The sequence below is a fragment of the Pseudophryne corroboree genome, chromosome 5 (genome assembly GCF_028390025.1).
Source record: "Pseudophryne corroboree isolate aPseCor3 chromosome 5, aPseCor3.hap2, whole genome shotgun sequence".
Taxonomy (NCBI): Eukaryota; Metazoa; Chordata; class Amphibia; order Anura; family Myobatrachidae; genus Pseudophryne; species Pseudophryne corroboree.
The window spans coordinates 264,343,816-264,371,291 of record NC_086448.1 but is presented as its reverse complement, the minus strand read 5'-3'; the positions used below and the strand labels follow the sequence as shown (position 1 = coordinate 264,371,291).

The 27,476-nt window shown below is 44.6% G+C and overlaps 1 protein-coding gene across 4 annotated transcripts in view; it reads left to right on the top strand.

The window, feature by feature from the left end:
• Nucleotides 1-8,274: 8,274 nt before the first annotated feature.
• The window catches only part of OSBPL10 (oxysterol binding protein like 10), a 726,220-nt gene continuing 707,018 nt past the window's right edge, over nt 8,275-27,476 (top strand). For 2 of the 4 annotated variants that reach the window (XM_063922288.1, XM_063922284.1), the window contains exon 1: nt 8,279-9,154. In XM_063922288.1, the coding sequence (XP_063778358.1) occupies nt 8,865-9,154 (290 nt within the window). In that variant the 5' untranslated portion in view covers nt 8,279-8,864. Of the gene's footprint in view, nt 9,155-27,476 lie in introns of all 4 variants that reach the window. The other 2 variants (XM_063922285.1, XM_063922286.1) reach the window with 2 other exon arrangements.

Genomic DNA, 27,476 nt, shown 5'->3' with positions numbered 1-27,476 from the left:
TGGAAACACACGCATTTGCTCGGACATGGCACAGAGATGGATTCGGCACTTGTTTCATACAGTACATGGTTATAATAATGAACAGCACCAGACATCATGGAGATTTAGAATTGGCTAATGAATTAATGTCATGGATGTGTATCATTCGAACCGAACCAGATAAACACATCATGTTTGGTATTGAAGCAAGCAGAATAAGGTGTGGTTTAGTTTGAGACCTATTGTGTTGTCGTGGGACATTGCAGCGGATAGATATGATTATATGTATAAAAGCTAAGATCATATTGTTAGAACAATATGATGCTCAAGACAACCTTTTACTAAGTTTTCAGGGCTGAACCTGATTAGCATATACAAAGAGAATGGTGACTCAATACAAAGGAGAAAGAAAGACCCCTCCCCCAGGTACTGGTCAAACAGGAAGGTAGTGGTCAGGTGTGGCCTCAGAGAACAGATGTAATGTAGCTACACTCACAGACACACACACACAGCTACCTGGCACCAAGCAGCATGGCGGCTGAATCCCCAGGACATCTTCCAAACTAAAGGCTAAGTATTGAACCTCACATGGCTAGATAAGGAAACAGATAGATTGCTTTCTGGTTTAAATAGGATATTGTAACTTGGTTGTGTGATTGTTGGGTGTTTGTGGATACTCTGTGAAGTCTGTGATAAATTGGAACAGTATACAATCTGTAGCATAATATTTGTGGTATTTGTTTGCCAATGGAGATTTAAAATAGATTGTGCTGGTTAGTTATAATATATATCCTGTTAATCATAAATACCACCATGCAGTACTTTTGAATATGTGCTGGTAGCAATGGCAGGCTGATACTTGTGAGTACCTGGTGGTCTGGTCTTGTGATAACTCATATGCTCTGGTTATTGAGATACTGAAGTTGTTTGGGATGTGAAATTATGAGATGGTTCTAGGAAGTTGGATTACATTGTGAAAGGTGTTTTAGATGGTTTGGAATTGTAAAATCAGAACATATGCATTGTTTTGAGGCTTGGACATTTTGGAAGAAAATGGAGTCTTGTGTTTTCTGCTATGTGATTGTGGTTTAGTATAGAGTGCCATGTGTTTGGACCTGCAAATCTAAAATGGCTGCTGCTGGATGTCTTCCCCTCCCCCTTTCAGCCATGTGGTGTGGTCTTTGGAATCAAGTGGAGGTTTCTCAAAATGGAGTCTAGCTTCCATCCCATGCTGTATTCAGCATTGACTAACTGCGCAGCGATTGTCTCTCACATGTGTAGTTTTATCTGCAACCATGTTGTCTCTTATTTAATGTTATCATGAGCCATTTCTCTCTATCTCTCTCTTCTTCTCTTCCCCTTCCACTTTCCCATAAATAGTAATTGTATTGTATTGTATTTCTTGTGTAGTTATCTGGTTAGGTAGTCTCTGTTATATTGTAGTGTATCATATGTACTGTTATCCCCTTTTACAAGTATATTAGATATAATACAGTTAATAGGCTTTGGAAACCTAAACCAGGATCTTTGTATTTTCTATAGTGTTAAGTGTTCACTTGAGCGTCGGTGACGCTCAAGCAGCTTTGTAGGTAGCCAGGTTACACAAGGTTGCACTTACACCCTGTACTCACATTAAGGTATTCTGTGTATTTCATCGGTATAAGGTTTTAACATAAAGGTATAGTGTTGTAAGCGTCTGCATCGCTGGTGACCTCCTCGTGGTCTCTAGCGTACGCTACGTTACAGCGAATCTTTCCCCTAGACATAACCAATAACGTGTCCTGTGATCACTGGGCCGTGAGCGAACGTGACGCTTGAGCGTCTCGCTTACCGCTGAGCGATCGTTACGCAAATAGCGTATCATTACGGTATTTCTTAAGTAAACAGCGTACAGTGTTCTTAGCTTCATAAGGGTTGTTTATACGACAAAGGAATTTAGCATTGTCAGGGGCACTATGTGTGTCATTATGTGTATAAGGGCATTAATAAAGGTTGTCATAATGTGTAAAGTACATTATGTTTATAAGGACATTAATGTGTCTCATGTGTAAGGGGCATTACTGTGTGGAATTGTGTATAAATGCATTACTAATGTGTGGCATTATGTGTATAAAGTGCTCTACTATGTGGCGTTGCATATAGAAAGGGCACTACTGTGTCATCTAATGTGAATAAAGAGCAATAAGGTGTGGTGTAATGTGAATTAGGAGCAATTCAGTGTGATGTAATGTGAATAAGGGGCTCTACTGTGAGGAGTAACGTTTATACGGTAAAGTGATACTACTGTGGGATGTAATATGAATTATGGACACTATCGCAAGATAAAATGTGAATAAAGTTGCAGTACTGTGTGGCGTAATTGGAATTGGGGTTACTATTGTGTGGCCATGCCCCTTCCCAGCAAGAAGATGCCCCTTTTTGGGCTGTGCGTCAAATGTGCGAACTGTTCCTATTTAAAATATAGGGGGTACAAGGACTGCTATGGGTGAGGGGTGATGGTGCAGGGAAAGAGGTGCAAGGTCAGAGGCAGAACCAGCGGTGGTGCTAGGGGGCACCAGCCAAAATCTTGCCTAGGGCATCATATTGGTTAGGGCCGGCTCTGCTAACACAGACTGTGCTATATAAGGAAAGAAAAATAAGAATTTACTCACCGGTAATTCTATTTCTCGTAGTCCGTAGTGGATGCTGGGAACTCCGTAAGGACCATGGGGAACAGCGGGCTCCGAAGGAGGCTGGGCACTCTAGAAAGATTTATGACTACCTGGTGTGCACTGGCTCCTCCCACTATGACCCTCCTCCAAGCCTCAGTTAGGACACCGTGCCAGGACGAGCAGACATAATAAGGAAGGATTTAGAATCCCGGGTAAGACTCTTACCAGCCACACCAATCACACCGTACAACTCGTGATACTATATCCAGTTTGACAGTATGAAAACAACTGAGCCTCTCAACAGATGGCTCAACAATAACCCTTTAGTTAACAATAACTATTTACAAGTATTGCAGACAATCCGCACTTGGGATGGGCGCCCAGCATCCACTACGGACTACGAGAAGGTGAGTAAATTCTTATTTTCTCTAACGTCCTAGTGGATGCTGGGAACTCCGTAAGGACCATGGGGATTATACCAAAGCTCCCAAACGGGCGGGAGAGTGCGGATGACTCTGTAGCACCGAATGAGAGAACTCCAGGTCCTCCTCAGCCAGGGTATCAAATTTGTAGAATTTTGCAAACGTATTTGCCCCTGACCAAGTAGCTGCTCGGCAAAGTTGTAAAGCCGAGACCCCTCGGGCAGCCGCCCAAGATGAGCCCACCTTCCGTGTGGAGTGGGCCTTTACAGATTTTGGCTGTGGTATGCCTGCCACAGAATATGCAAGCTGAATTGTACTACAAATCCAGCGAGCAATAGACTGCTTAGAAGCAGGAGCACCCAGTTTGTTGGGTGCATACAGGATAAACAGCGAGTCAGATTTTCTGACTCCAGCCGTCCTGGAAACATATATTTTCAGGGCCCTGACAACGTCTAGCAACTTGGAGTCCTCCAATTCACTAGTAGCCGCCGGTACCACAATAGGCTGGTTCAGGTGAAACGCTGACACCACCTTAGGGAGAAATTGGGGACGAGTCCTCAACTCTGCCCTATCCATATGGAAAATCAGATAAGGGCTTTTACATGATAAAGCCGCCAATTCTGACACTCGCCTGGCTGAAGCCAAGGCTAATAACATGACCACTTTCCACGTGAGATATTTCAGATCCACGGTTTTAAGTGGCTCAAACCAATGTGATTTTAAGAAACTCAACATCACGTTGAGATCCCAAGGTGCCACTGGAGGCACAAACGGGGGCTGAATATGCAGCACTCCTTTTACAAAAGTCTGAACTTCAGGTACTGAAGCTAGTTCTTTTTGAAAGAAAATCGACAGAGCCGAGATCTGTACTTTAATGGAGCCTAGTTTTAGGCCCATATCCACTCCTGCTTGCAGGAAATGCAGAAATCGACCCAGTTGAAATTCCTCTGTTGGGGCCTTATTGGCCTCGCACCATGCAACATATTTTCGCCATATGCGGTGCCGTAACATCTTTCCTGGCCTTAATAAGCGTAGGAATGACTTCTTCCGGAATACCCTTTTCCTTTAGGATCCGGTGTTCAACCGCCATGCCGTCAAACGCAGCCGCGGTAAGTCTTGGAACAGACAGGGCCCCTGTTGTATCAGGTCCTGTCTGAGCGGTAGAGGCCACGGGTCCTCTGAGAGCATCTCTTGAAGTTCCGGGTACCACGCTCGTCTTGGCCAATCCGGAACCACGAGAATTGTGTTTACTCCTCGCTTTCTTATTATTCTCAATACCTTTGGAATGAGAGGCAGAGGAGGAAACACATAAACCGACTGGTACACCCACGGTGTTACTAGAGCGTCCACAGCTATCGCCTGAGGGTCCCTTGACCTGGCGCAATATCTTTTTAACTTTTTGTTGAGACGGGACGCCATCATGTCCACCTGTGGTTTTTCCCAACGGTTTACCAGCATCTGGAAGACTTCTGGGTGAAGTCCCCACTCTCCCGGGTGGAGGTCGTGTCTGCTGAGGAAGTCTGCTTCCCAGTTGTCCACTCCCGGAATGAACACTGCTGACAGTGCTAGTACATGATTCTCCGCCCATCTGAGAATTCTTGTGGCTTCTGCCATCGCCATCCTGCTTCTTGTGCCGCCCTGTCGATTTACATGGGCTACTGCCGTGATGTTGTCTGACTGGATCAGCACCGGCTGGTGTAGGAGCAGGGATTTTGCTTGACTTAGGGCATTGTAGATGGCCCTTAGTTCCAGAATATTTATGTGAAGGGAAGTCTCCTGACTCGACCATAGTCCTTGGAAGTTTCTTCCCTGTGTGACTGCCCCCCAGCCTCGAAGGCTGGCATCCGTGGTCACCAGGACCCAGTCCTGTATGCCGAATCTGCGGCCCTCTAGAAGATGGGCACTCTGCAGCCACCACAGTAGAGACACCCTGGTTCTTGGAGACAGGGTTATTAAGCGATGCATCTGAAGATGCGATCCGGACCACTGGTCCAACAGGTCCCACTGAAAGATTTTGGCATGGAACCTGCCGAAGGGAATTGCTTCGTAGGAAGCCACCATCTTTCCCAGGACCCGCGTGCAGTGATGCACTGATACCTGTTTTGGTTTCAGGAGGTCTCTGACTAGAGATGACAACTCCCTGGCTTTCTCCTCCGGGAGAAACACTTTTCTCTGGACTGTATCCAGAATCATACCCAGGAACAGTAGCCGTGTCGTCGGAACCAGCTGTGACTTTGGGATATTCAGAATCCAGCCGTGCTGGTGCAGCACTTCCTGAGATAGTGCTACTCCCACCAACAACTGTTCCTTGGACCTCGCTTTTATTAGGAGATCGTCCAAGTACGGGATAATTAAAACTCCCTTTCTTCGAAGGAGTATCATCATTTCCGCCATAACCTTGGTAAATACCCTCGGTGCCGTGGACAGTCCAAACGGCAGCGTCTGAAATTGGTAATGGCAATCCTGTACCACAAATCTGAGGTACTCCTGGTGAGGATGGTAAATGGGGACATGCAAGTAAGCATCTTTGATGTCCAAGGATACCATGTAATCCCCCTCGTCCAGGCTTGCAATAACCGCCCTGAGCGATTCCATCTTGAACTTGAATTTCTTTATGTATGTGTTCAAGGATTTCAAATTTAGAATGGGTCTCACCGAACCGTCCGGTTTCGGTACCACAAATAGTGTGGAATAATAACCCCGGCCTTGTTGAAGTAGGGGTACCTTGATTATCACCTGCTGGGAATACAGCTTGTGAATTGCCGCTAGCACCGCCTCCCTGTCTGAGGGAGCAATCGGCAAGGCAGATTTTAGGAACCGGTGGGGTGGGGGCGCCTCGAATTCCAGCTTGTACCCCTGAGATACTATTTGCAGGATCCAGGGATCCACCTGTGAGCAAACCCACTGATCGCTGAAATTTTTGAGGCGACCCCCCACCGTACCTGGCTCCGCCTGTGGAGCCCCACCGTCATGCGGCGGACTTGGAAGAAGAAGCGGGGGAGGACTTTTGCTCCTGGGAACCTGCAGTTTGTTGCAGCCTTTTTCCCCTACCTCTGCCTCTGGACAGAAAAGACCCGCCTTTTCCACGCCTGTTTTTCTGGGTCCGAAAGGACTGAACCTGATAAAACGGCGCCTTCTTAGGCTGTGAGGGGACATGGGGTAAAAATGCTGACTTCCCAGACGTTGCTGTGGAAACTAGGTCCGAGAGACCATCCCCAAATAATTCCTCACCCTTATATGGTAACACTTCCATGTGCTTTTTTGAATCCGCATCTCCTGTCCACTGGCGAGTCCATAAGCCTCTCCTAGCAGAAATGGACAATGCACTTACTTTAGATGCCAGTCGGCAGATTTCCCTCTGTGCATCTCTCATATATAAGACTGAGTCTTTTATATGGTCTATGGTTAACAGGATCGTGTCTCTGTCTAATGTGTCAATATTTTCTGACAGTTTATCTGACCACGCAGCGGCAGCACTGCACATCCAAGCTGACGCAATAGCTGGCCTAAGTATAATGCCTGTGTGTGTATATACAGACTTCAGGATCGCCTCCTGCTTTCTATCAGCAGGTTCCTTGAGGGCGGCCGTATCCGGAGACGGTAGTGCCACCTTTTTAGACAAACGTGTGAGCGCTTTATCCACTCTAGGGGGTGTTTCCCAACGTGACCTATCCTCTGGCGGGAAAGGGAACGCCATTAGTACCTTCTTAGGAATTACCAATTTTTTATCAGGGAAAGCCCACGCTTCTTCACACACTTCATTTAATTCATCTGATGGGGGAAAAACTACGGATAGTTTTTTCTCTCCAAACATAATACCCTTTTTAGTGGTACCTGTAGTTATATCAGAAATGTTTAACACCTCTTTCATTGCCTCAATCATGCAGTGAATGGCCTTAGTGGGCATCAGGTTTGACTTATCATCGTCGACACTGGTGTCAGTATCAGTGTCGACATCTGGGTCTGCTTGAGGTAGCGGGCGTTTTAGAGCCCCTGACGACCCATGCGACGCCTGGGCAGGCACGAGCTGAGAAGTCGGCTGTCCCACATTTGGCATGTCGTCGATTTTTTTTATATAAGGAGTCTATACGTGCACTCATTACTTTCCATAAGCCCATCCACTCAGGTGTCTGCCCCGCAGGGGGTGACATCCCTTCTAAAGGCATCTGCTCCGCCTCCACATCATTATCCTCATAAAACATGTCGACACAGCCGTACCGACACACCGCACACACACAAGGAATGCTCCGAATGAGGACAGGACCCACAAAAGCCCTTTGGGGGGACAGAGTGAGAGTATGCCAGCACACACCAGAGCGCTATATAATGCAGGGACTGAGTTATGTCCCCTATAGCTGCTTTTTATATTATATATATATATATTGCGCCCAAATTTAGTGCCCCCCCTCTCTGTTTTTACCCTGTTCTGTAGTGTAGACTGCAGGGGAGAGCCAGGGAGCTTCCTTCCAGCGGATCTGTGAAGGAGAAATGGCGCCAGTGTGTCTGAGGGAGATAGCTCCGCCCCTTTTCCGCGGCCTATTCTCCCGCTTTTTTGTGGATTCTGGCAGGGGTATTTTCCACATATATAGCCTCTGGGGCTATATATTGTGGTATTTTTGCCAGCTAAGGTGTTTTTATTGCAGCTCAGGGCGCCCCCCCCCAGCGCCCTGCACCCTCAGTGACCGGAGTGTGAAGTGTGCATGAGGAGCAATGGCGCACAGCTGCAGTGCGCTACCTTGGTGAAGACTGATGTCTTCTGCCGCCGTTTTTCCGGACCTCTTCTTGCTTCTGGCTCTGTAAGGGGGACGGCGGCGCGGCTCCGGGACCGAACACCAAGGACTGGGCCTGCGGTCGATCCCTCTGGAGCTAATGGTGTCCAGTAGCCTAAGAAGCCCAATCCGGCTGCAAGCAGGCGAGTTCGCTTCTTCTCCCCTTAGTCCCTCGCTGCAGTGAGCCTGTTGCCAGCAGGTCTCACTGAAAATAAAAAACCTAAAACTATACTTTCTTTCTAAGGGCTCAGGAGAGCCCCTAGTGTGCATCCAACCTCGGCCGGGCACGAAATCTAACTGAGGCTTGGAGGAGGGTCATAGTTGGAGGAGCCAGTGTTACACCAGGTAGTCATAAATCTTTCTAGAGTGCCCAGCCTCCTTCGGAGCCCGCTGTTCCCCATGGTCCTTACGGAGTTCCCAGCATCCACTAGGACGTTAGAGAAATCAGAATTACATGAGAGGAACCTTCTCTCTCATCTGCTACTACGTGTGTGGGACAGCACAGCATATGCTTGCATAGCTCTGTATGTATCCGGGTGGGATGGACATTAGGAGGTGTGCCAACGGAGGTGGTGCTGCTGCTGTGCACAGGAGAGAGGTGGGAGGGGAACCTTCTCCCCATATACACACACACGTTATAGCAAAGTCAGCCCTGACTACAGCTGGGCATCTCTCTCCAGCAACAAGGAGGAGGGGGCTGAATCTTGTCACGCTGCCCATTCATTTCTAGGAAGCGGCGGGCACCGGTGTGCCTTGCAGCAACGGGACTGTGCCCAAGTGATCAGCAGCGCAGCCTGGCAGTCACCCTCTGACAGACCTACGTGCACAGAGCATGGAGGCAGTGCTGGGAGAAGAGAGGGCAGCAGGAAGCTGGATGAGATAGAAGATTGCACGCATATAAACCCAAACTCTGCAACAAGACTGCAAACTCGGGTCACAGAGGGAGGGAGCAGCACTGTACCGTGCATGGGTCTCCTGCTTCCCAGCTGAGGACAGAAAGCCAGCCTACTACTCTATCCAGCAGCAGCAGCAGCGGCAGGGCCATGGAGAAGGCTCAGCAAAGTGTAGGAGGCGGCAGCAGTAACAGTAGTAGTCGGAGCAGCAGCAGAGCTACCTCTGCAGGGTCCTCTCCCTCCTCTAGTGGCCGGGGGCTGGTGCCAGGCTCCGGGAGAGGTACCCAGCAGCAGCAGGCTGTGGCGCTGGCAGCGGCTGGGAAGCTGGATGGTGGAGCTGCTACACAGGCAAGCATGGGAGGAAGGGACCAGCAGCAGAAACAAGTCATAAAGGGAGTGCTCAGCAAGTACACCAACCTCCTCCAGGGCTGGCAGAACAGGTAACCCAGCTCAGCACTCCATGTACATGCTCAGGCCTCGGTCTCTGTCTTATGCATAGACACAGTGAGTGCATGGTTTGGTACACGTACAGCACATTTCTCAAGCACTTACTCTAATCTACCTACTAAAGTATTCTTCCTACCATGTTATTATTGTGCATATCTTAGTGTGTGGAAGCCTGCACAAGAATCTGTTTTAGTGCACTGGGTGTATTGGTCTCTCCTTGGATGTGGCCTGTACTTTTACCAGCAAAGTATGTCATCACTATCAGGTCTATTTTTATGATTTACAGTTGGACTTAACCATTACATGTCACTAGGTTAATCATCTACACGGCACTGTGGAAATCTACTGTACTTCCTGATGTTGTTCATTATTGTTATAACCCGGCTACCTGTATGTCAGGTCATTTGGGAAACTGTAACAATGTGACTGTAACAATGTAAGTTATTTCTATGCAAATTTGTGAAAACATTAAGAAATGTACATTGCTCAATAAATGACAGTTTACAATCAGATTACAGCAGAACAAATTGCAAAAAAATATAGCCAAACAGTGGTACAGTCAAGGCAGGTGTTTCTCCATTAATAATATATTAGGTTTTTACAGTCAGTGTATAAGCAGTAGCAAACAAATGAGATAAAATATATATTTGTTGGGAAGTGCATGCTGGTTTTTTCTTCAGATTATGAAGAAGACTTTTAGCGTGCACTACGGACATTAAAAGGCTTTTGGAGAGAAATAAATAAAACCAGACTGTACTTTGCTGGCAGTGGTGGTAGTTACTGCATTTCTTAGTAGCAAATATCCCTGTTCTAAAGAATTTACAACTCTATGGGCCGGGTTCAAATCATACCGCACTCGCTATCTCCCGTCTAAAGTGACGGGAGATAGAGGGGCGATATTCACATGTGCCCTGTTATCGCGCTCATTGCAGTCTGGTTTAGGCGCATCAAGCGCCTAAACCCGACTAAAGTAATGGGCACGACCGTGAAGTGACCCATTTGGGCGCCCAAACGGGTCTATTTACACGCATTTCGGCTTGCTACCTCCGGGAGTAGCGAGCTGAAATGAAGTTGTCGTGCCCATCGGCAGTAACATTAGAATACCGCCTGCGGGCGCGATAGGGGGCGGTAGGGAGGAACATTTGAATCCTGCCCTATATATTCTTGTGGGTAATACCTTGTCTAACAAGGTAAAATCAGGGTTAGTAAGAATAGGTCACTAATACCCCTTTCGGACCGCTATGCCCGGGATTTTGTACACTGGTCCTTCCCGGGTGCGACCCAGCTGAGACCCCTTTCACGGCCAGACCTGGCTTATTGCTGGTTTCAAACTGCACAGTGAGCTGGGTTGAACCCGATTTCAACCCTTCTCTCTACCCGAGTTGAAATACCGGGTCGTTTGACCCAACTGTGCCACAACCCGGGTTACTGCGCATTCTCTTGCCATAACCCAGGTTATTGCTGGCAGTCTGAAAAGGGTATAACTTTCTGCAGTTTCAAAATATCTCATAGCGATTGTCAACTTTGCAACAAACATTGTTAATTTGTGATGCCCCTTGTAGTACAGGCATTCTCAGCCCCGAGCCTCAATGCAGACTTATAGGCCCTACACACTGGCCGATAGTCCTCAAAGATATGAACGATCTCGTTCATTATTGAATGAGATAACGTTCATATCTTTGAGTGTGGAGTCACCAGCGATGAACGGTGCGCGGCCCCGCGCTCGTTCATTGCTGGTGCCCCGTCGGCTGTGCATGCAGGCCAATATGGGCGATCTCGTCCATATTTGCCTGCACTTCAATGGAGCCAGGTGACGGGGGGAGTGAAGAAACTTCACTTCTCTCGTCACTGCCCCCCCGCCGCCGGGTCACCCTTCGTCCGTATCCGCCGTCGGGCTGCTCGGCGGCGGATCTTTATATGTGTAGGGCCCATAACAGTCCAGGTTTTAGTGCTATCCATGCTTGTGCACAGGTGACGTAATTAGTACCTTAGTTATTTTGATTTAACCATATGTGTTGAAGCCTGGATATCACTAAATTCTGCACTGTTATGGGCCCTACAGACACGGCGAAATGCCGCCGAGCTGCCCGACTGCCGATACGGCAGACGGGCGACCCGGCGGCAGGGCGGATGTGGGGGGGAGGGGTCAGTGATGGGGGGAATGAAGTTTCTTCACTCCCCCCGTCACCCGGCTCCGTAGAAGTGCAGGCAAATATGGATGATCTCGTCCATATTGGCCTGCATGCACAGCCGACAGGGCACCAGTGATGAACGAGTGCGGGGCTGCGCATCGTTTATTGCTGGTGCCTCCACACTGACAGATATGAACGTTATCTCGTTCATTAATGAACGAGATCGTTTATATCTTGCAGTGTTATCGCCCAGTGTGTAGGGTGCATTAGTGTGCCTTGAGAACCGAGATTGGGAATGCCTGGAGTAGTAACATTGGGGCAGATGTATTAAGCCTGGAGAAGTGATAAAGAAGTGATAAGTGCAAGGTGATAACGCACCAACCAAACAGCTCCTAACTGTCATTTTTTAAAGCCATAATAATTGGCTGGTGTGTTATCACCTTACACTTATCACTTCTTTATCACTTCTCCGGGCTTAATACATCTACCCCATTGTTACCTGTGCTGGGATGCTACTTCCTGCGTTCCGTAGGAGGAAGGGGACTGAATCTAACTATTCAAGCAACTGGTACATACATGGGTGTACATTATATAAGTAATACCCCTTTTACACCGCCAGCATATAACACGGGTTATTACACATGAACATGCATAACCCGTGTTGCTGCTTGGTCTAATATTTGGAATAATCCGGATCGAGTGACCCGGTATTCCAACTCGGGTAGTTTGCAGAGTTGAACATGTGTTCAACCTTGCAAACTGTGCAGTGTAAACGGTAGCCAGGTCGCATCGACCTGGATTCCCGTTTACAGTGACTGCACGGGCGGCGCTTGGAGATGATGTGATCTCCCAGCGCTGCCCCCGCTGTGTCACAGGCAACGTCACGAACCCGGCAATATGCCGGACTGGTAACTGCGGTGGGAATGGGAGCTGACGCGGGTCGCAGCCGGGTAGCTCCCGTGTCAAGCTCCTGGCTGCGACCCGCGATTTTTGGTCTAAAAGAGATATAAGTGACTGGAGTAACTGAATTTCCTGGCAATAGCTTTTGAATACATTTACAGCATATCCATGGGGATGGGAGTTTTATCCGCCACCCATACCGACCCTGACTAGCAGCTTTGTTCCCCCAGGCTTGGTAGGGGGCAGATAACCTATGGTGTGACCTAAAGGCATAGGCCCTCATTCCGAGTTGATCGCTCGCTAGCTGCTTTTAGCAGCCGTGCAAACGCATAGTCTCCTCCCACAGGGGAGAGTATTTTAGCATAGCAGGAGTGCGAACGCCTGTGCAGCAGAGCGGCTGCAAACACATTTTGTGCAGAACAAGACCAGCCCTGTAGTTACTTATTCTGTGCGATGATTGCTGCGACGAATGACACAGTAATGACGTCAGATACCCGGCCAGCAAATGCTCGGCCACGCCTGCGTTTTTCCAAACACTCCCAGAAAACGGTCAGTTGCCACCCAGAAACTCCCACTTCCTGTCAATCTCCTTGTGATCGGTGGGAGACTGAAAGCGTCGTTAGAACCTGTGCAAAACCACAATGCTCTTTGTACCGGTACGCCACGCGTGTGCATTGTGGTGCATACGCATGCGCAGTTTTGCCTTTTTTAACTGATTGTTACGCAGCGAACAAGGTCAGCTAGCGGTCAATTCGGAATGAGGGCCATAATTGTTTGTTTCTCACTTTTGATTAAAAAACTTGAAGGCACTTTGCAGCTATTTATCTTCACTTATTTTTCCTCACATCTCATAGAGGTGCACAGGAAAATGACTGAAGATTGCTTACTGCAATAGTGGTAATTTGTGCTCATCTCATAGAGTTAAATTGACCAATTTGGTCTCATCAATAAAGAGCACTGGATGTGCACTGTTTAAATGCCTTAGTGCAGTGTTTTCCAAACTTTTTTGAATCACGGCGCCCTAGAATATCAGAATTTTTTTCATGGCACCCCTAGGCCAAAAATTTCTTATTGAGAAATTTAGAAAGAAATATTACATTAAGTAGATTGCGTTTATATGTGATCCTTGGGGTCAGTTGTGTGGTGAGGGACAAGATTTGCTTCTGTTTGGCCACATATTTTATGACTGGCAGCCACCAGCACTGGTTTTGCCTATTATATTGACCATGAATAATTTGAATTGGTCCTGGACCACCCCTGCAAGTGTCCCGAGGCACCCCAGGGAGCCACAGCACACAGTTTGGGAACCTTTGCCTTAGTGTTATTTCTATATCTAGGTTGTGTGCCTAGAGCAGAGGGTCCCAAACTCGGTCCTTAAGGCACCCTCGGTCCAGGTTTAAAGGATAACCATGCTTGCACAGGTGACTTATTTAGTACTTCAGTCAGTTTAGCTATATGTGCTCAGCAATATATATCTATAAAACCTGAACTGTCTGGGTGCCGTGAGGACATTTGGGAACACTGGCCTAGTGCATATCAAGGTGCACACCTGACCGACACTCTCGCAATAGTACCTGGAATATAGGATGACCAGTATTAGGTTGCAAAAGGTCGACATGACAGTGGTCAACACAAGTTTATTAGTTATTTTTTCCAGCTTTAGTAACCTTGCCTGAAGCGTGGAGAGCTAAGCGGTACAGTAATTGAGGCTACATGTGGTTTAACATTGAAAATGACAACCAAAAAAAACTATGTCAACCTTTTTTGTTTCGATCTTTATACTTGTCGACCTTTTAATGTGTACCTTTAAAGTGTACCTTTGTACATGTCGATCTATTGACCCTGTCGACCATTTGCATGTCGACCATATGGGGTCGACCTCTTGACTGTTGACCTAATACTGGTAGACCCAATGGTCCACACTCCTTGGCAGTTGCCCTCACAAACTAGAAGTGTGTCTAGGTGTACTGAGGGGGGGACAAAAATCAGAAAAGTAGCAAAACTGAATATGGCACTCCTACCTTCATAAAATGTATTTTTTCTGTAGTTGTAATATATAGGGGTATATTCAATAAGAGTCGGGTCCATTCCGACATGCAGTTGTCGGAATGGACCCGACAACCCCTATTCAAAGAGCGGCCAAATCCGACTGTCGGATTTGTCCGTTCCCTGTGTCTTGTCCTGCCGCTGCTGCCAGTGGCTGCCTGGTGCGCTGACAGCAACGGCGGGGGGGGGGGGGGGGGACAGTGAGCGGCGGCCGGTGAGGGAAATAGTGTGGCGGCCGGCAGAGGAGCTGAGATCGGCGGCCAGAGCTGGCAGTGGGGGTGATTTCTGCGGCGGCGGGGGAGGCACTGCACGGAGAGAGGTTCCTGGCTGGGGGAAGGCCGTCAAGGTACCTCTCATCCCCGTCCCCATAGCCCGCCACACCACTTCCTGTCTCATCACCTCAATCCGACTTGTTTTCAAGTCGTATTGAGTTTGTCGGGAAGGGGGCCAAAACCTGTCGGATTTGGCCCCGTTTCCGACAGCAGCAGGCAGATCGGCTGGTATTCCGCCGATCCACCTGCTTTCCGACAGCATTCCGACAAGTCGGGTTTCCAGACTTGTCGGAAAAAATGTGCCCGTATTGAATAGGTCGGAACCCCTTCCGACCTACTCCAGTTGGAAACTGCCGTCTTTCTGACAAGACGGCAGTTTCCGACCCTTATTGAATATACCCCATAGTGTACATTTTTCATGAGATAGAGGGAAATTTTGACTGTTTTTGAAGTGGCACTTTTTTCTGTGCAATGTTTTATATTTCTAGGAGCTTCTCAAGAAGTACACTTGTAATGTGCAACATGTAGGCCTAAAATTTGTCCCATTTAAAGTAAAGTACCAGACCTTATTGCCCTCGCTACCTGTTTATCCTCAGTAATATTCTGCAACATTAACCCTTATTTATGCACAGCTCTGTAAGGAGGATAATAGTGCACTTAGGGCCCGATTCAGCGAGTGCTATGCTGCTGAGCTAAGCGTTCACATGTTAATGGGGGGGGGGGGGGGGCGGCATGCGGTGCGGACTTGCCCTGTGCTGGGCATCCCCCCCACATGCTAGTGTAAAAGGTATTAGTTGTGCGATTTTTCCCATGCTGAATTAGGCCCATATTCCTTAGTATTCCTCAGCCACAATTGTCTCCCCGGCATGTCCACACTTCTGCCTCATATGTTTCTTCATAAACCTATAGTATGCATTTTGCCAAAAGATTTAAATACAGTGCATCCCTTAATCATAATAACAATACTTCTGTACTGTATGCATAATGTATATGAGTAGAGAAACTGGGGCCCTCAGGGACTCACTGGGGCCCTCAGGGACTCACTCAGGGACTCACTGAAAATTCATCAGTTGGGCACTCTCCATGGTCCTGTCCCATTTGTTTATTATTTATTACCTAGCAAAACATAATTGTGCCCCCCGAATCTGCCTTTCAAAATACTAGCACAGATAAGGCCTGCAACTACTGTGTTCAGTGCACGAGATGTTATTTTTAGGCAATGCTGATTTCTATGGTTTAAAGCACGTAGGCAGAAAATCTGCCTTATCTTGTTTGCTGTTTGTCACTGTTTGTCACTGTTAAAAATACAATTTCATACTGGAAAATTATTTTTGTAAATATTGTATTCATTTTCCTTTTTAATTAGTTATTTTATATACCAAGTCTACAGTTTTTTAACATCCTTTATATTTATTGTAACAGGCATGTTGATCAATGAATAGTCAACACCGAAATAATTACCATTACATCGCTTCCTACCTTTTTTACTTTATTTTTTCGTTTTGTCAATTTGAGATGTATGAATATATGTGTGTGTGTGTGTGTGTGTGTGTGTGTGTGTGTATATTTATATATAAAAGCCATACTATTGATTGAGATGTGTTATAAATATTTGTTTCATAAGTATTCTATTTGATTGGATCGGTTATTATCCCACCTGGTACACCCTAGGGAAATACGTAAAACTTGACCTGTTGATGCAAACATATGAGGAAAGTTGAAGACTATTATATAGACTTTGTTTCAAGTTTCTTGTGGTTAAGGAAGATAGTGCAGATTGATGGAGAGGAAAGGAGAGAGAGAGCGTTGTAGCAAAGGAATCACATGACTTTCCCTCAAAAGCACAACAAGGAAATGCTTGATACTTCTGTGGTAGATTCCCCATAACATTTTATGTAAGTATCTAAAACTCATGAGCGCAGCTGCTGTTTTAAAATGCCCATCACGTTTTTGTTTCTGTTATATTCCGCAAATTATCTTCTGATGAATTATCTTTGACAGCCACATTTCCTTCCGCTGTCTGCTAGTGAGCTCTAGATGTTTCCTAAACTTATCCCCCGTACACGTTTCATTTTAAAATTCTACAAATAGTATTATCATTAGACTAAATTAATCTTGTTAAGTTCGATTAAATTACAAGGTAAAGCAATATTTTATCACACTGTGGTGTGAGCCGCTGCGGCCGCTGCATATAAATATAACCGCTGAAATGTGTATATACGTTGCGTACACACGCCGGCACATTATGCGCACGATATAACGACACGTGCGACTGAATACACCTTACTCCAAACAAGAATGGAATGCAACACCAGTAGTTAAATTAATGTTGTGGTCCAACGCATCAACAGTATTTACTTGAATATATATATATATATATATATATATATATATAATGTGTAAAAAGGGTACAACAATATATACAGAGAGGAGCTACAGCCAATAATGCATACGTTTAAGTGCGAGTGCTCCTGGATCTAGGTCTTAGTCAGTCTTGGCAAGATGACCTCAGAGAAAATGGGACTGCAACCTGGATCAGGAGACCTCTCCTTTATACAATGTGTCCAAATACAGTACAATGTGAAATGTAAGCAATAGACAAAATCATAAATAGTTTTTAATTTGAAAAGGAGAAAATAAGTAACATTGCAATTGGTTTAAAGATACAATCTTATTTATTTTTACTCTCTACTATAACTATACTATTTTATTTTGGAAATGATGTATGTGCAGGTGTTGCTATTGCAGAGTTTTATTGTCACACACCAGTGGATGACTCATACTTTGAACAGGCCAATTACTTACCATTGGTGTTGGTTTATTGATAGATAGCAGGTACGGACGTACTCACTGTTACATGTACACAGGTGATGGAGCGCAGCTTGAGAGTAGTGGGGTTTCATACAGCTCACCAGCTGGTGAGTGTATACTGCAAACGTGTGGCGGTGCTTTATATGCAGTATTAACCAGGTCTCTCATAGGAGCTAAGCAGGAGACTTCTGTCTCACACTGCACAGTCTCAATATGACCCCTGCACATGCTCCATAGAGATCTCGTTGGCCATCTTGTGAGAAGGCATGAAGCCTCCCTGGAGGACAGGAAAACTACAGTAGTGCACCCTCTTTCAACATTTTAAAGTTGCAAATACATACTATGGCTCTTAAGATTTAATGGAAGGGATTACATATTCTAAAGGGCTTGGAACAATTTATGTAATATTTAGTTGGCAAGATAGACAGGGCCTGGTTCTGAGTTGTATGCAGATCCGTATGAGGATGCATTCATTTAATACATTTGAGTGGTCGTTTTTGTCTGTTTTCTGTTGTTTTATCACTTGCTTCTATACAGCGGTGGCTCCTACTTACAATTAGTATGGTGGTTGCCGCTACCCCCCGTGCACTCAGAGGAGAGGAGCCAGCCAGCCCCAGGTCCCAGACCTGCATAATGTATTAAACAGGTGACGGGACTGGCGCAGACTGCACAGTGCGACTGCTCATGCACAAACCCCTGGCTTCTATGGATTGCATCAGCTGCAGCTATAGAAGCCGGATTGGGCTGCGCGAAAGGCCAGCTCTCTGATTATTGCAGTCCGTTCCGGCAGTCCAAGAGGAAGGAAACACCTTCCAATGGGACTGTCTTGTGTGTCTGTGACTGAAAGGTAGGACTTCCAATAGGAAGTCACTGCCAGTCACAGTGAAAATGCAGTCATGGACTGTATCTGGCTTCACTGACACTGATCGGAGTGGTGGATTTTACCTTGGGAGTGGTGATGGTGGGGGGGGGGGGCTGCAGTACTGCAGGCCATAGGTAAAATCCGCCACTGATCCTATACATTAAAAGCTTTTCGTTCCAACCAGCCAACCAGTTGGATGGTTGGACAGATAATTTTAAAGTGCATGACCAGCTTTAGTTGTAACTTGATTTAGCAAGTGGAAATTTTTTTTTTTAGTCTATCTTAATAACGCCGCAGAATGGGACTTTAGAAATAAGTTGGAGTAATTTGAAATATACGTTTATACCGTAGAAAAACTACATATAAATGTGCAAAACATGTAGATCAGCTTTTAGCTTACCTATCATACTTCTAGCACCAGTTAGAGATCTTCATACATTTTCTGCTCAATGAATGGGTGTGGTAGACACCAATGCTGTGTTCCTCAGTGTGGACAGGAAGGCTGGTGCTCGTAGGACATTTTCCCCCTGGATTACAGATTTATCTGTATTTATGGCAATTTCCAAAAACTTTTAAAATATTTGTGATTTTCAGTGGTAGTTGGTTTATATAGTGTAGGTTTATATGTATTTTAATTGACAGATGAGTGACTCAAACTCATATAAAATCATATGCTTCAATGTGTTTTTATACAAGGTAAGTAAAATAATATACAGGTTGAGTATCCCATATCCAAATATTCCGAAATACGGAATATTCCGAAATACGGACTTTTTTGAGCGAGACTGAGATAGTGAAACCTTTGTTTTTGATGGCTCAATGTACACAAACTTTGTTTAATACACAAAGTTATTAAAAATATTGTATTAAATGACCTTCAGGCTGTGTGCATAAGGTGTATATGAAACATAAATGAATTGTGTGAATGTAGACACACTTTGTTTAATGCACAAAGTTATAAAAAATATTGGCTAAAATTACCTTCAGGCTGTGTGTATAAGGTGTATATGTAACATAAATGTATTCTGTGCTTAGATTTAGGTCCCATCACCATGATATCTCATTATGGTATGCAATTATTCCAAAATACGGAAAAATCCGATATCCAAAATTCCTCTGGTCCCAAGCATGTTGGATAAGGGAGACTCAACCTGTATCTGAATCTGTCACAAGGAAATATATCTTTGAATGTTCATTTTTCTTTTTGTGTGTCATGTTATTGCTATGTTTGATTTGTATGGCTCCTGCATATTTGGCAGGACAATGCTTTGAGTCATAAAGTGTGATAGCGATACAGGAAGAAAAAAATACATAAAAATGAAAGCTAAACTCTGCAGGAGTGCGTATAACAGTAGGCAGTAATGATGTATTTGCAGATACACACACAAACTGTTATTGACAAGCACAGGTGGGGCTGCAGGTGGCCAGAATGCTTTGAAAATACTGTACATTTACAATAAACCTTTGCACTGCCATTTCACAGAACAGTGAGAATGTTTTATTATATATGTTCTTATATTTGGTGGGCAGTGATGCAATAACATATGTTTGAAGAGTAGTTTTTTGACTCCTGTAAAATAAGTCATGTTTGGAGAGAACAGGGGCCAAATGTTAAGTTAGTGAAAGTGTCAGAAAGTGAGAGATTTGGTTTTTCAGTTTTTTTTTTTTAAAGTGGCAATCATTTACACTGCATTGATCTTGCTGGGTACATGATTGGCACTTTAAAAAAAAAAAGCAAAACTTTACCAAATCTCACTTTCTGAAACTCTCACTCTATTACATTTAGCCCCAGATATCAGTTGTGTCAAATAAAACATTTTGAAAACAATATAATAATGCATGAGATAATACTGTACACACAATTGCAAAATAAAACTGATATTACAGTTTGCCTCTGTGTGGTAATTTTATACAGGTTGAGTATCCCTTATCCAAAATGCTTGGGACCAATGGTATTTTGGATATCGGATTTTTCCGTATTTTGGAATAATTGCATACCATAATGATATATCATGGCGATGGGACCTAAATCTAAGCACAGAATGCATTTATGTTTTATATACACCTTATACACACAGCCTGAAGGTCATTTAATGCAATATTTGTAATAACTGTGTGTATTAAACAAAGTTTGTGTACATTGAGCCATCAAAAAAACAAAAGTTTCTATCTCACTCTCGCTCAAAAAGTCCGTATTTCGGAATATTCCGTATTTCGGATATTTGGATATGGAATACTCAACCTGTATTTTATCATAGTGGTTTATATTCATACTTGCCTACTCTTTCAGAATGGCCGGGAGGCTTCAGAACATCGGGTTTTAGGGTCCGGGTCCGGCCTCCACCACGCGTGGGAGGGCTTTATGTGCCTGTGGGAGGGCCTTATGTGCCTATGGGAGGGCCTTATGTGCCCTTTCACAACCCTGTAATTACATACAGTATGTAAATGTGTTGCACTCACTTAAGACAGAGGGTAGTCTCCCTTTTCTTTTTTTTTTTCTTCTTATTTTAAACATTTTATTGAAAAGATGACAAGAACTATTTCATAAGTGACCTACACAGAGGTCCAGACATGTTAACATAAAGCAAAACAGTAATAAACAGGGCCTTATTTCAGTCCCAAAATTAAATGTTTAAATAATGAGATCATTATAAAACTGAAGAAACATTCTCATCTTGTTTCTGTTTTATAAGAGAAAAAGAGAGAAGGGAGAGATAGACAGTGAAAAAGATGAAAGGGATAGGGAAAGATAAAGGAAAGAAGGAGAGAAAAGAACAGAGCAGAACTGGTCACAAACGCCGTGAGTAGATGGCAATAAAAAGATAATTCTGGGCAAACAAAGAAGAAAAACCATATCAATTATATACATTATATAAATGCAGGGGGAATATTGAAGTAAGAGGTCCACGGTTCCCAGACTTTGATGATTTTTTTTAAACCTCTCAGAATACTTGTGATATATTCCATTGAGTGGATATGCCAAATTCTTGCTATTATCTCACCAAGGTAGTCCCCCTTTTCAAATAATGTGGCCCCTTATCACATGACAATATCGTCTAGCAAGCACTATGCTAAAAAATAATTTCCCAGGACGGTAGGCGGAGCATTGCGATGGCCGTCTTTTATCAATAGCTCAGTCTCTTCTCAATCAAATCCACCTCCATCGGCTGCTTCTTTGGGGCTAGAGAGTGGATTATTGCAGTGGCTGCCCTTCCCCATCCATTGCACTGCTTCTTAAGGGAACGGAGTCTCTAAGCAACTGGAGCCCGGCCTTAAAGTAGTTTGGCTTTCTGAGTGGTCGGACGGAGTGGGACGCCATTACCAAGTGAAATATTTTTGGAAAAAAAGAAGGGTTTTTTTCAATTGATGGGAGAAAGGCACATCTTTCAAGCAATGGGCCCCCTTAGCAGTTATTGTCTGATCACCAGACAATAACAAACAGTACACAAAGAAATCAAACTTTCCTCAGATGGCGGATCTAATGCCTATATCTCCCACACCTGGGGCATTATGTAATAACCTGCGAGGTACAGGCTGTTCAGGAATTTCTGCAAGTCTGCCAGTATTTTTCAATTTGGAATCATTTACAAGGCAAAACCGGCCTGGTGATCTCCGTCCGTGTACATATACCTGATCCGGCTCATGCGCAGCTGCAGATTTCTTTGGTGCATTCGCAATATGCTGAAAACCATGCAATCTGGTTACGTTTGACTCAGAATCCTTAGTGTGCAAATGAAATTGAATTATATGCAACTTATTGCCTGCCTATACAGTAATTATTTGTCAGCATAGTAACTGCCATGATATCTGGTCCTGATGTCAAGTAAATTGAGGGATGTCTTATTAGTTTGCTTTTTGTCTTATATTCTGGAAAACACTTACCCTGGAAAAAGGATTTTCATGCTGTCCAAATATCGCAGTCCTCCAGCAACATAGGGGCACATTTGTGTTATGAATATACACTATACAAAAAAAAAAATCAACGTACACAAAGAAAAGTGAACTTGCATGTGGTGATGAGTCAGACTAATCTCTGTAAGCATTCTAGACAATAGCAGTGGCTCAGCAGTGGTAAATGCTAAAGTCATATTACCCCAGTACTGCATTTCTATACAATATAATAATGTTCTGTAATAAGGTGTCATATACACAAGCGAGAATCGAGCCTTGCTTCTTGTAAATAAATGATAATTGCATTATCCATATAAACTAATTAAATCTAACAACCCCACAACTGTATATGACAAGTAAATAATGTTAATAGAAAGTGTGAGTTCATATAGTATAGCTGTGAAGTTCTATCACCTGGAGAGGTCGATATGCAATCTGCCATTCAGAAGAGACTAGATATTGCTGCAGATGGCCATCCTAACTATTCAGCACCTACACGAGCTGTGCCTCCTAAGAGGCAAATCTGGAGTTGTGTCCATGTCTACAGGCCCGGCAACAGGGGGGGGGACAAAGGGGACACCCGTACCGTGGTGAGAGGGGCCCCAGGGATCCAGGACCGCAGTGCTTATTAATATTTTTTAAACTTATTGCCTGCCTACCCACCCACCTGCCAATTAACTAAACCAAGAGCCCGGCCGCACCAACACCCTCCCCCTCCTTACCATGTCTTGGTCTGGGCTGGTGTTGCCGTCGTCATAACGCTGACACCTGCCCGGCCCCACCCTGGCTCCTGCTGCCACCGAGGAGCAACCCTGAGCCAGCCCAGCATTTCAGTGAGCCCAGCCACCCGCTGAACATGGTACATTTACAGACTGCAGTCCTGACAGACAAGAGAGACAACCTGGCTGAGTCCCTCCTGGGTCCTAGAACCCTCACCACAGTGACAGTGTATTTTGTAATTTGTAGCAGATGCTTAGTGGAATATTTTCTTACATAGCTGAATATGTCAGGTTCTCTTTCCTAGGGGGGAATTCATTTTTTATTGCCGGCAGCTGTCAGTGCCGGGCGCCTGATGAAGCAATTGAGGCATTCGAGGTAATAACGGGATTTACATTGTGGAGCAGAATTTTGGGGGGAGGTTGATCAAAGCTTGAAGAGAAATAAAGTTTCATCCAATCAGCTTCTATCATTTTTCAAACAGCCTGTAAAATGACAGAAGCCGAATGTTTGGTACATTCTCTCTCCACATTATTTCTCTCCAAGCTTTGATCACTCTCCTTTGTGCCATTAGTCAATGACCACTGGTCTATTGCTGGAACAGGTTTGCGCCAGTTCTCCATTCTGGTCTGAATAGACAGTCTATCTCTGGCTTGCTATTTTATAGCCTCTGTAAGGGAGCTCCCAGCATTTGGTGTAAAGGGCTTAGTCTGATGATGATGTCATCAGGTGAAGCTGCACACCTCATCCCTCTTCTGAAGGACATTACCTACAGAGCTTTCTGAATAATAGCATACCCCCAACTGTCCCTATTCCACTGGGACAGTCCCGCTATTCGGACACTGTCCCGCCTACGGGCCACAGTTTCCCGCGGGCATGGGGGCAGGTTGGGGGAGCGTGTGATCACTGCTGCTCTTCTCAGTAAAGCAGCCAGTAGTCACTCGTACGGCATCTAAAAGTGCGGGTGGGTGAGCTGGGGGCTGCCCAGCTGCTTGGGGAGCGCTGGAGACATCCCCAAATTATGATAATAGGGGTCGGGAAGTGAGGCCCTCCCCCTTTGTCTGAGGCCCCACCCCTTTTCCGAGCAACAGGCGCGAATACGGCGTGCCAGGTCCCGACCTAGAACTTCTTGAAGTTGGGAGGTATGTAATAGGTTTTCAGATAAGACCATCCAAACCTGTCTCAAGCATAGTGTCCCTAATCCTTTACTGTTTACATTTTTTTATTTATTCATTTATAGTAACTTGTATATTCAAATTGTTGTGTAGGAACAATATATATGTAATAAACAGAAATAACATCTAATTTCTGACATTTTATATAATCTTTGTGTGCATGGTAGGGATGACTAAAAATTTGGTATGGGGCTGGAACCTTTATATCATATGTGTGATTTGTATTTTTGAAGTCAGCTAAAAGCCATGGGTAAAGTATAAAGGAAATAAAAAAACTAATAGAAGACCACCCGTCATAAAGTGACTATTTGTAGAAGTGTTAATAGGTCAGGGGTATGTAACATGTAGCACTCCAGCTGCTGTGGAACTACATATAGTTTTCCTGTACGACATACAAAAAAAATGCCGCATGACGTGCTGGAATGTGTAGTTCTACAGCAGCAGCAGCATTGCCACATGCTGCCGTTCCTTATCATAGATCATTATAAACCTCTGGATATTACCCATATTTGCTGATACTGTCCTTTCCATGAGGCTGAGCTTATTTAAGAAAAACTTAAGGAACCTTAGGATGTTGCCTATTCGGCTGCAGTAAGGGAGGGTTAGGGGGTTGGGGGGAGTGTTAGCATGCTTCCCGACCGCTGTCGGGTTTGTAAAAAGAGGGATGCCGCGGTCGGCATTCTGACCACCGGCATTTCAGACCCAACCCGCCTATTCTATTTTCAGTCAGGCCTCTGTGGGTATATTAAGTCTGGTTTTCCACAAGGATCTATGATCTAACAACATTGCTGTAACAAAGTATAAATCAGTTCCTGCACATGCTGTTTGATAAATAAACCAGAATCTAACAGGTATATCGGCCATGTTGGGACAGTGGTTTAACTAGAATTATTTCTCTCCCAAGTCAAAAAATTCTCAGGCGCCCCCCCATAATTGGCACTAGTAAAGTGATGAATTTACGTGCGCCGCAGGCACGCATCGAAAAGGGGCGTGGCCTCGTTAAACTGCGCGTGGCTTCACTGAAAGGGGCGTGGCATTACAGGAAAAGACTACCTTATACCTCAGTTTTGCAACCTGGACGCCGAGACATTGGCGACCACAGGGAAAAAAAAATACTGATTCATGCACCTTACATTATTTGTATTTTTTCCTCCTTATATTAATGCCCCTTACACATTATGCCACACACTGCAGTGGCCCTTAGACATTAAGCCACATGCCATAATGCCCATTACACAATACGCTACACACCGTAATGCCCCTGACACATTATGCCACACACCATAATGCCTGCGACACATTATGCCACACACTGCAATGCCCGTTATAAATTATGCCACACACTGCACAGCCCTTGAGACATTACACCACATACCATAATGCATGTGTCACACATTGTGACACACACTGTAATGCCTGTGACACATTATGCCATGCATCGCAATGCCTGTTATACATTATGCTACACACTGCAATGCCCCTGAGACATTATACCATATACAATGCCCGTAATACAGTATACCACACACCGTCATGCCTGTGACACATTATGACACACACAGCAATGCCCGTTATACATTATACCACGCACTGCAATGCCCCTGAGACATTATACCATATACAATGCTCGTGATACAGAATACCACACACCGTCATGCCTGTGACATATTATGACACACACCGCAATGCCCGTTATACATTATGCCACACACCACAATGCCCATTACACATAAGTAAGGCTTCTAATTACTTTTAAATTACCTGATCATTGCCATGAGTCCCAGCACGTTCTAGACGCTAGAGGTCAAGTATGACTTCTAGCATGTCTCCTCCATGGCGGTGGCCATTTTGGAAGGGACATTTAGCAGATTGAAATGCGGATGGCTAGTCCGCATGTCAATTTGCTCTGAATCAGTGGCGGCGCCCCCACAGCCTTGTGCCTCCAAGCCTCCGCAGTGGTTGCAGGGGTTGTGTTGACGCCACTGGGACATCCCTAAAGAGAGTGTCATAATTGTTTGTCTGGTGGGGCTCCCATTGAGTGTGAAGTCAAATGCAATGGGACAGAAAAAGAAACTCTCTTTGTGAGGACATGCTTAGAAAAATAAATTAAAACTTAATAGGTAATAAAAATAAAATAGTAAATGCAAACAACATATCAGACATCTGCGTTTCTTATCCACAACTTCATAAACACAGGTATAGAGGTATTATAGAGATAACACTGTTAGTGATATACTGTATGCTAAAGTTACATTATTTGTGCACAAGTAAATAGAAATTAAATTCAACTAAATACAAACACATTGTTTCCCCTTTCCTCTGGAAATCTTCTGTCTCTCCTGCAGTAGATCAAATGGCAATGTCAGTTATTCATATAAATAGGCTTGACGTTATATAATATATGAATTTAATTGTGTGGGGCCTAGGGGGTCAATATGCAGTAAGCCAGGAACCCAGAGAATGCTGTCAATCATTTTCATCTTGGTGTTTTATGTATATATATATATATATATATATATATATATATATACATACATACATACATACATACATACATACATACATACATACAGACACACACACACGGTCGAGTCACATTATTATGACCACCTCTTAAATTTGACGTTGGCAGCACGTAGCCCATGAAATATGTCACGTGTTGTGCGCTGGCTTGGTGGGTATATAAGGCCGTCTACACACATATCACTCTTTGCTTTCATGGGTAAAGGGGCGATTTATCCATGTTGCAAAAAGGGATGATTATCGGCTTACGGACCAAGGGTGGCAATATTTCTGAAACAGCGCAGTTTGTAAACTGTTTGCGTGCTTCTGTGGTAGTGACTAGACAAATGGCACCATTGCGAATAACCGACATGGAAACTGCGGAGCACCACGTGCCATTGATGTGAGAGGTGAACGTCGGCTACGAAGGTGTGAGGGCTGACAGACATGCTACAGTGGAGCAGCTCACCCTCATAATGAATCTTGGGGCTACTAGACGTGTTTCTAAAATGACAATTCAGTCTATCCAGCTGCTGTCCGTGCTGCACACGGCGGTTACTCTGACTATTAACTGGTGGTCATAATAATGTGACTCGACCATATTATAGAACAGATATATAGAGCTTAATATAGTTAGAAATACTTGATTATTGTAACTGGATTTATTTTGGATATTAAACACTTGCACACCTTCCAACATTGCAGGCCTATACATGTAGACAGGTCTCATGGACTCATCACAGTGGGGATTTGCCTAACAATTATAAAGCAATAATCTACCTTTAATAATATAATCATTTCCAAAAATATACTGGTAGGTTAATTGGATCCCAACAAAATGAACCATAGCGTGAATGTGTGTGCGTGTACATGTGGTAGGGAATATAGATTGTAAGCTTCACTGGGGCAGGGACTGATGTGAATGGCCAAATATTCTCTGTAAAGCTCTGCAGAATATGTGTGCGCTATATAAATAACTGGTAATAAATAAAGAAATAAATAATACA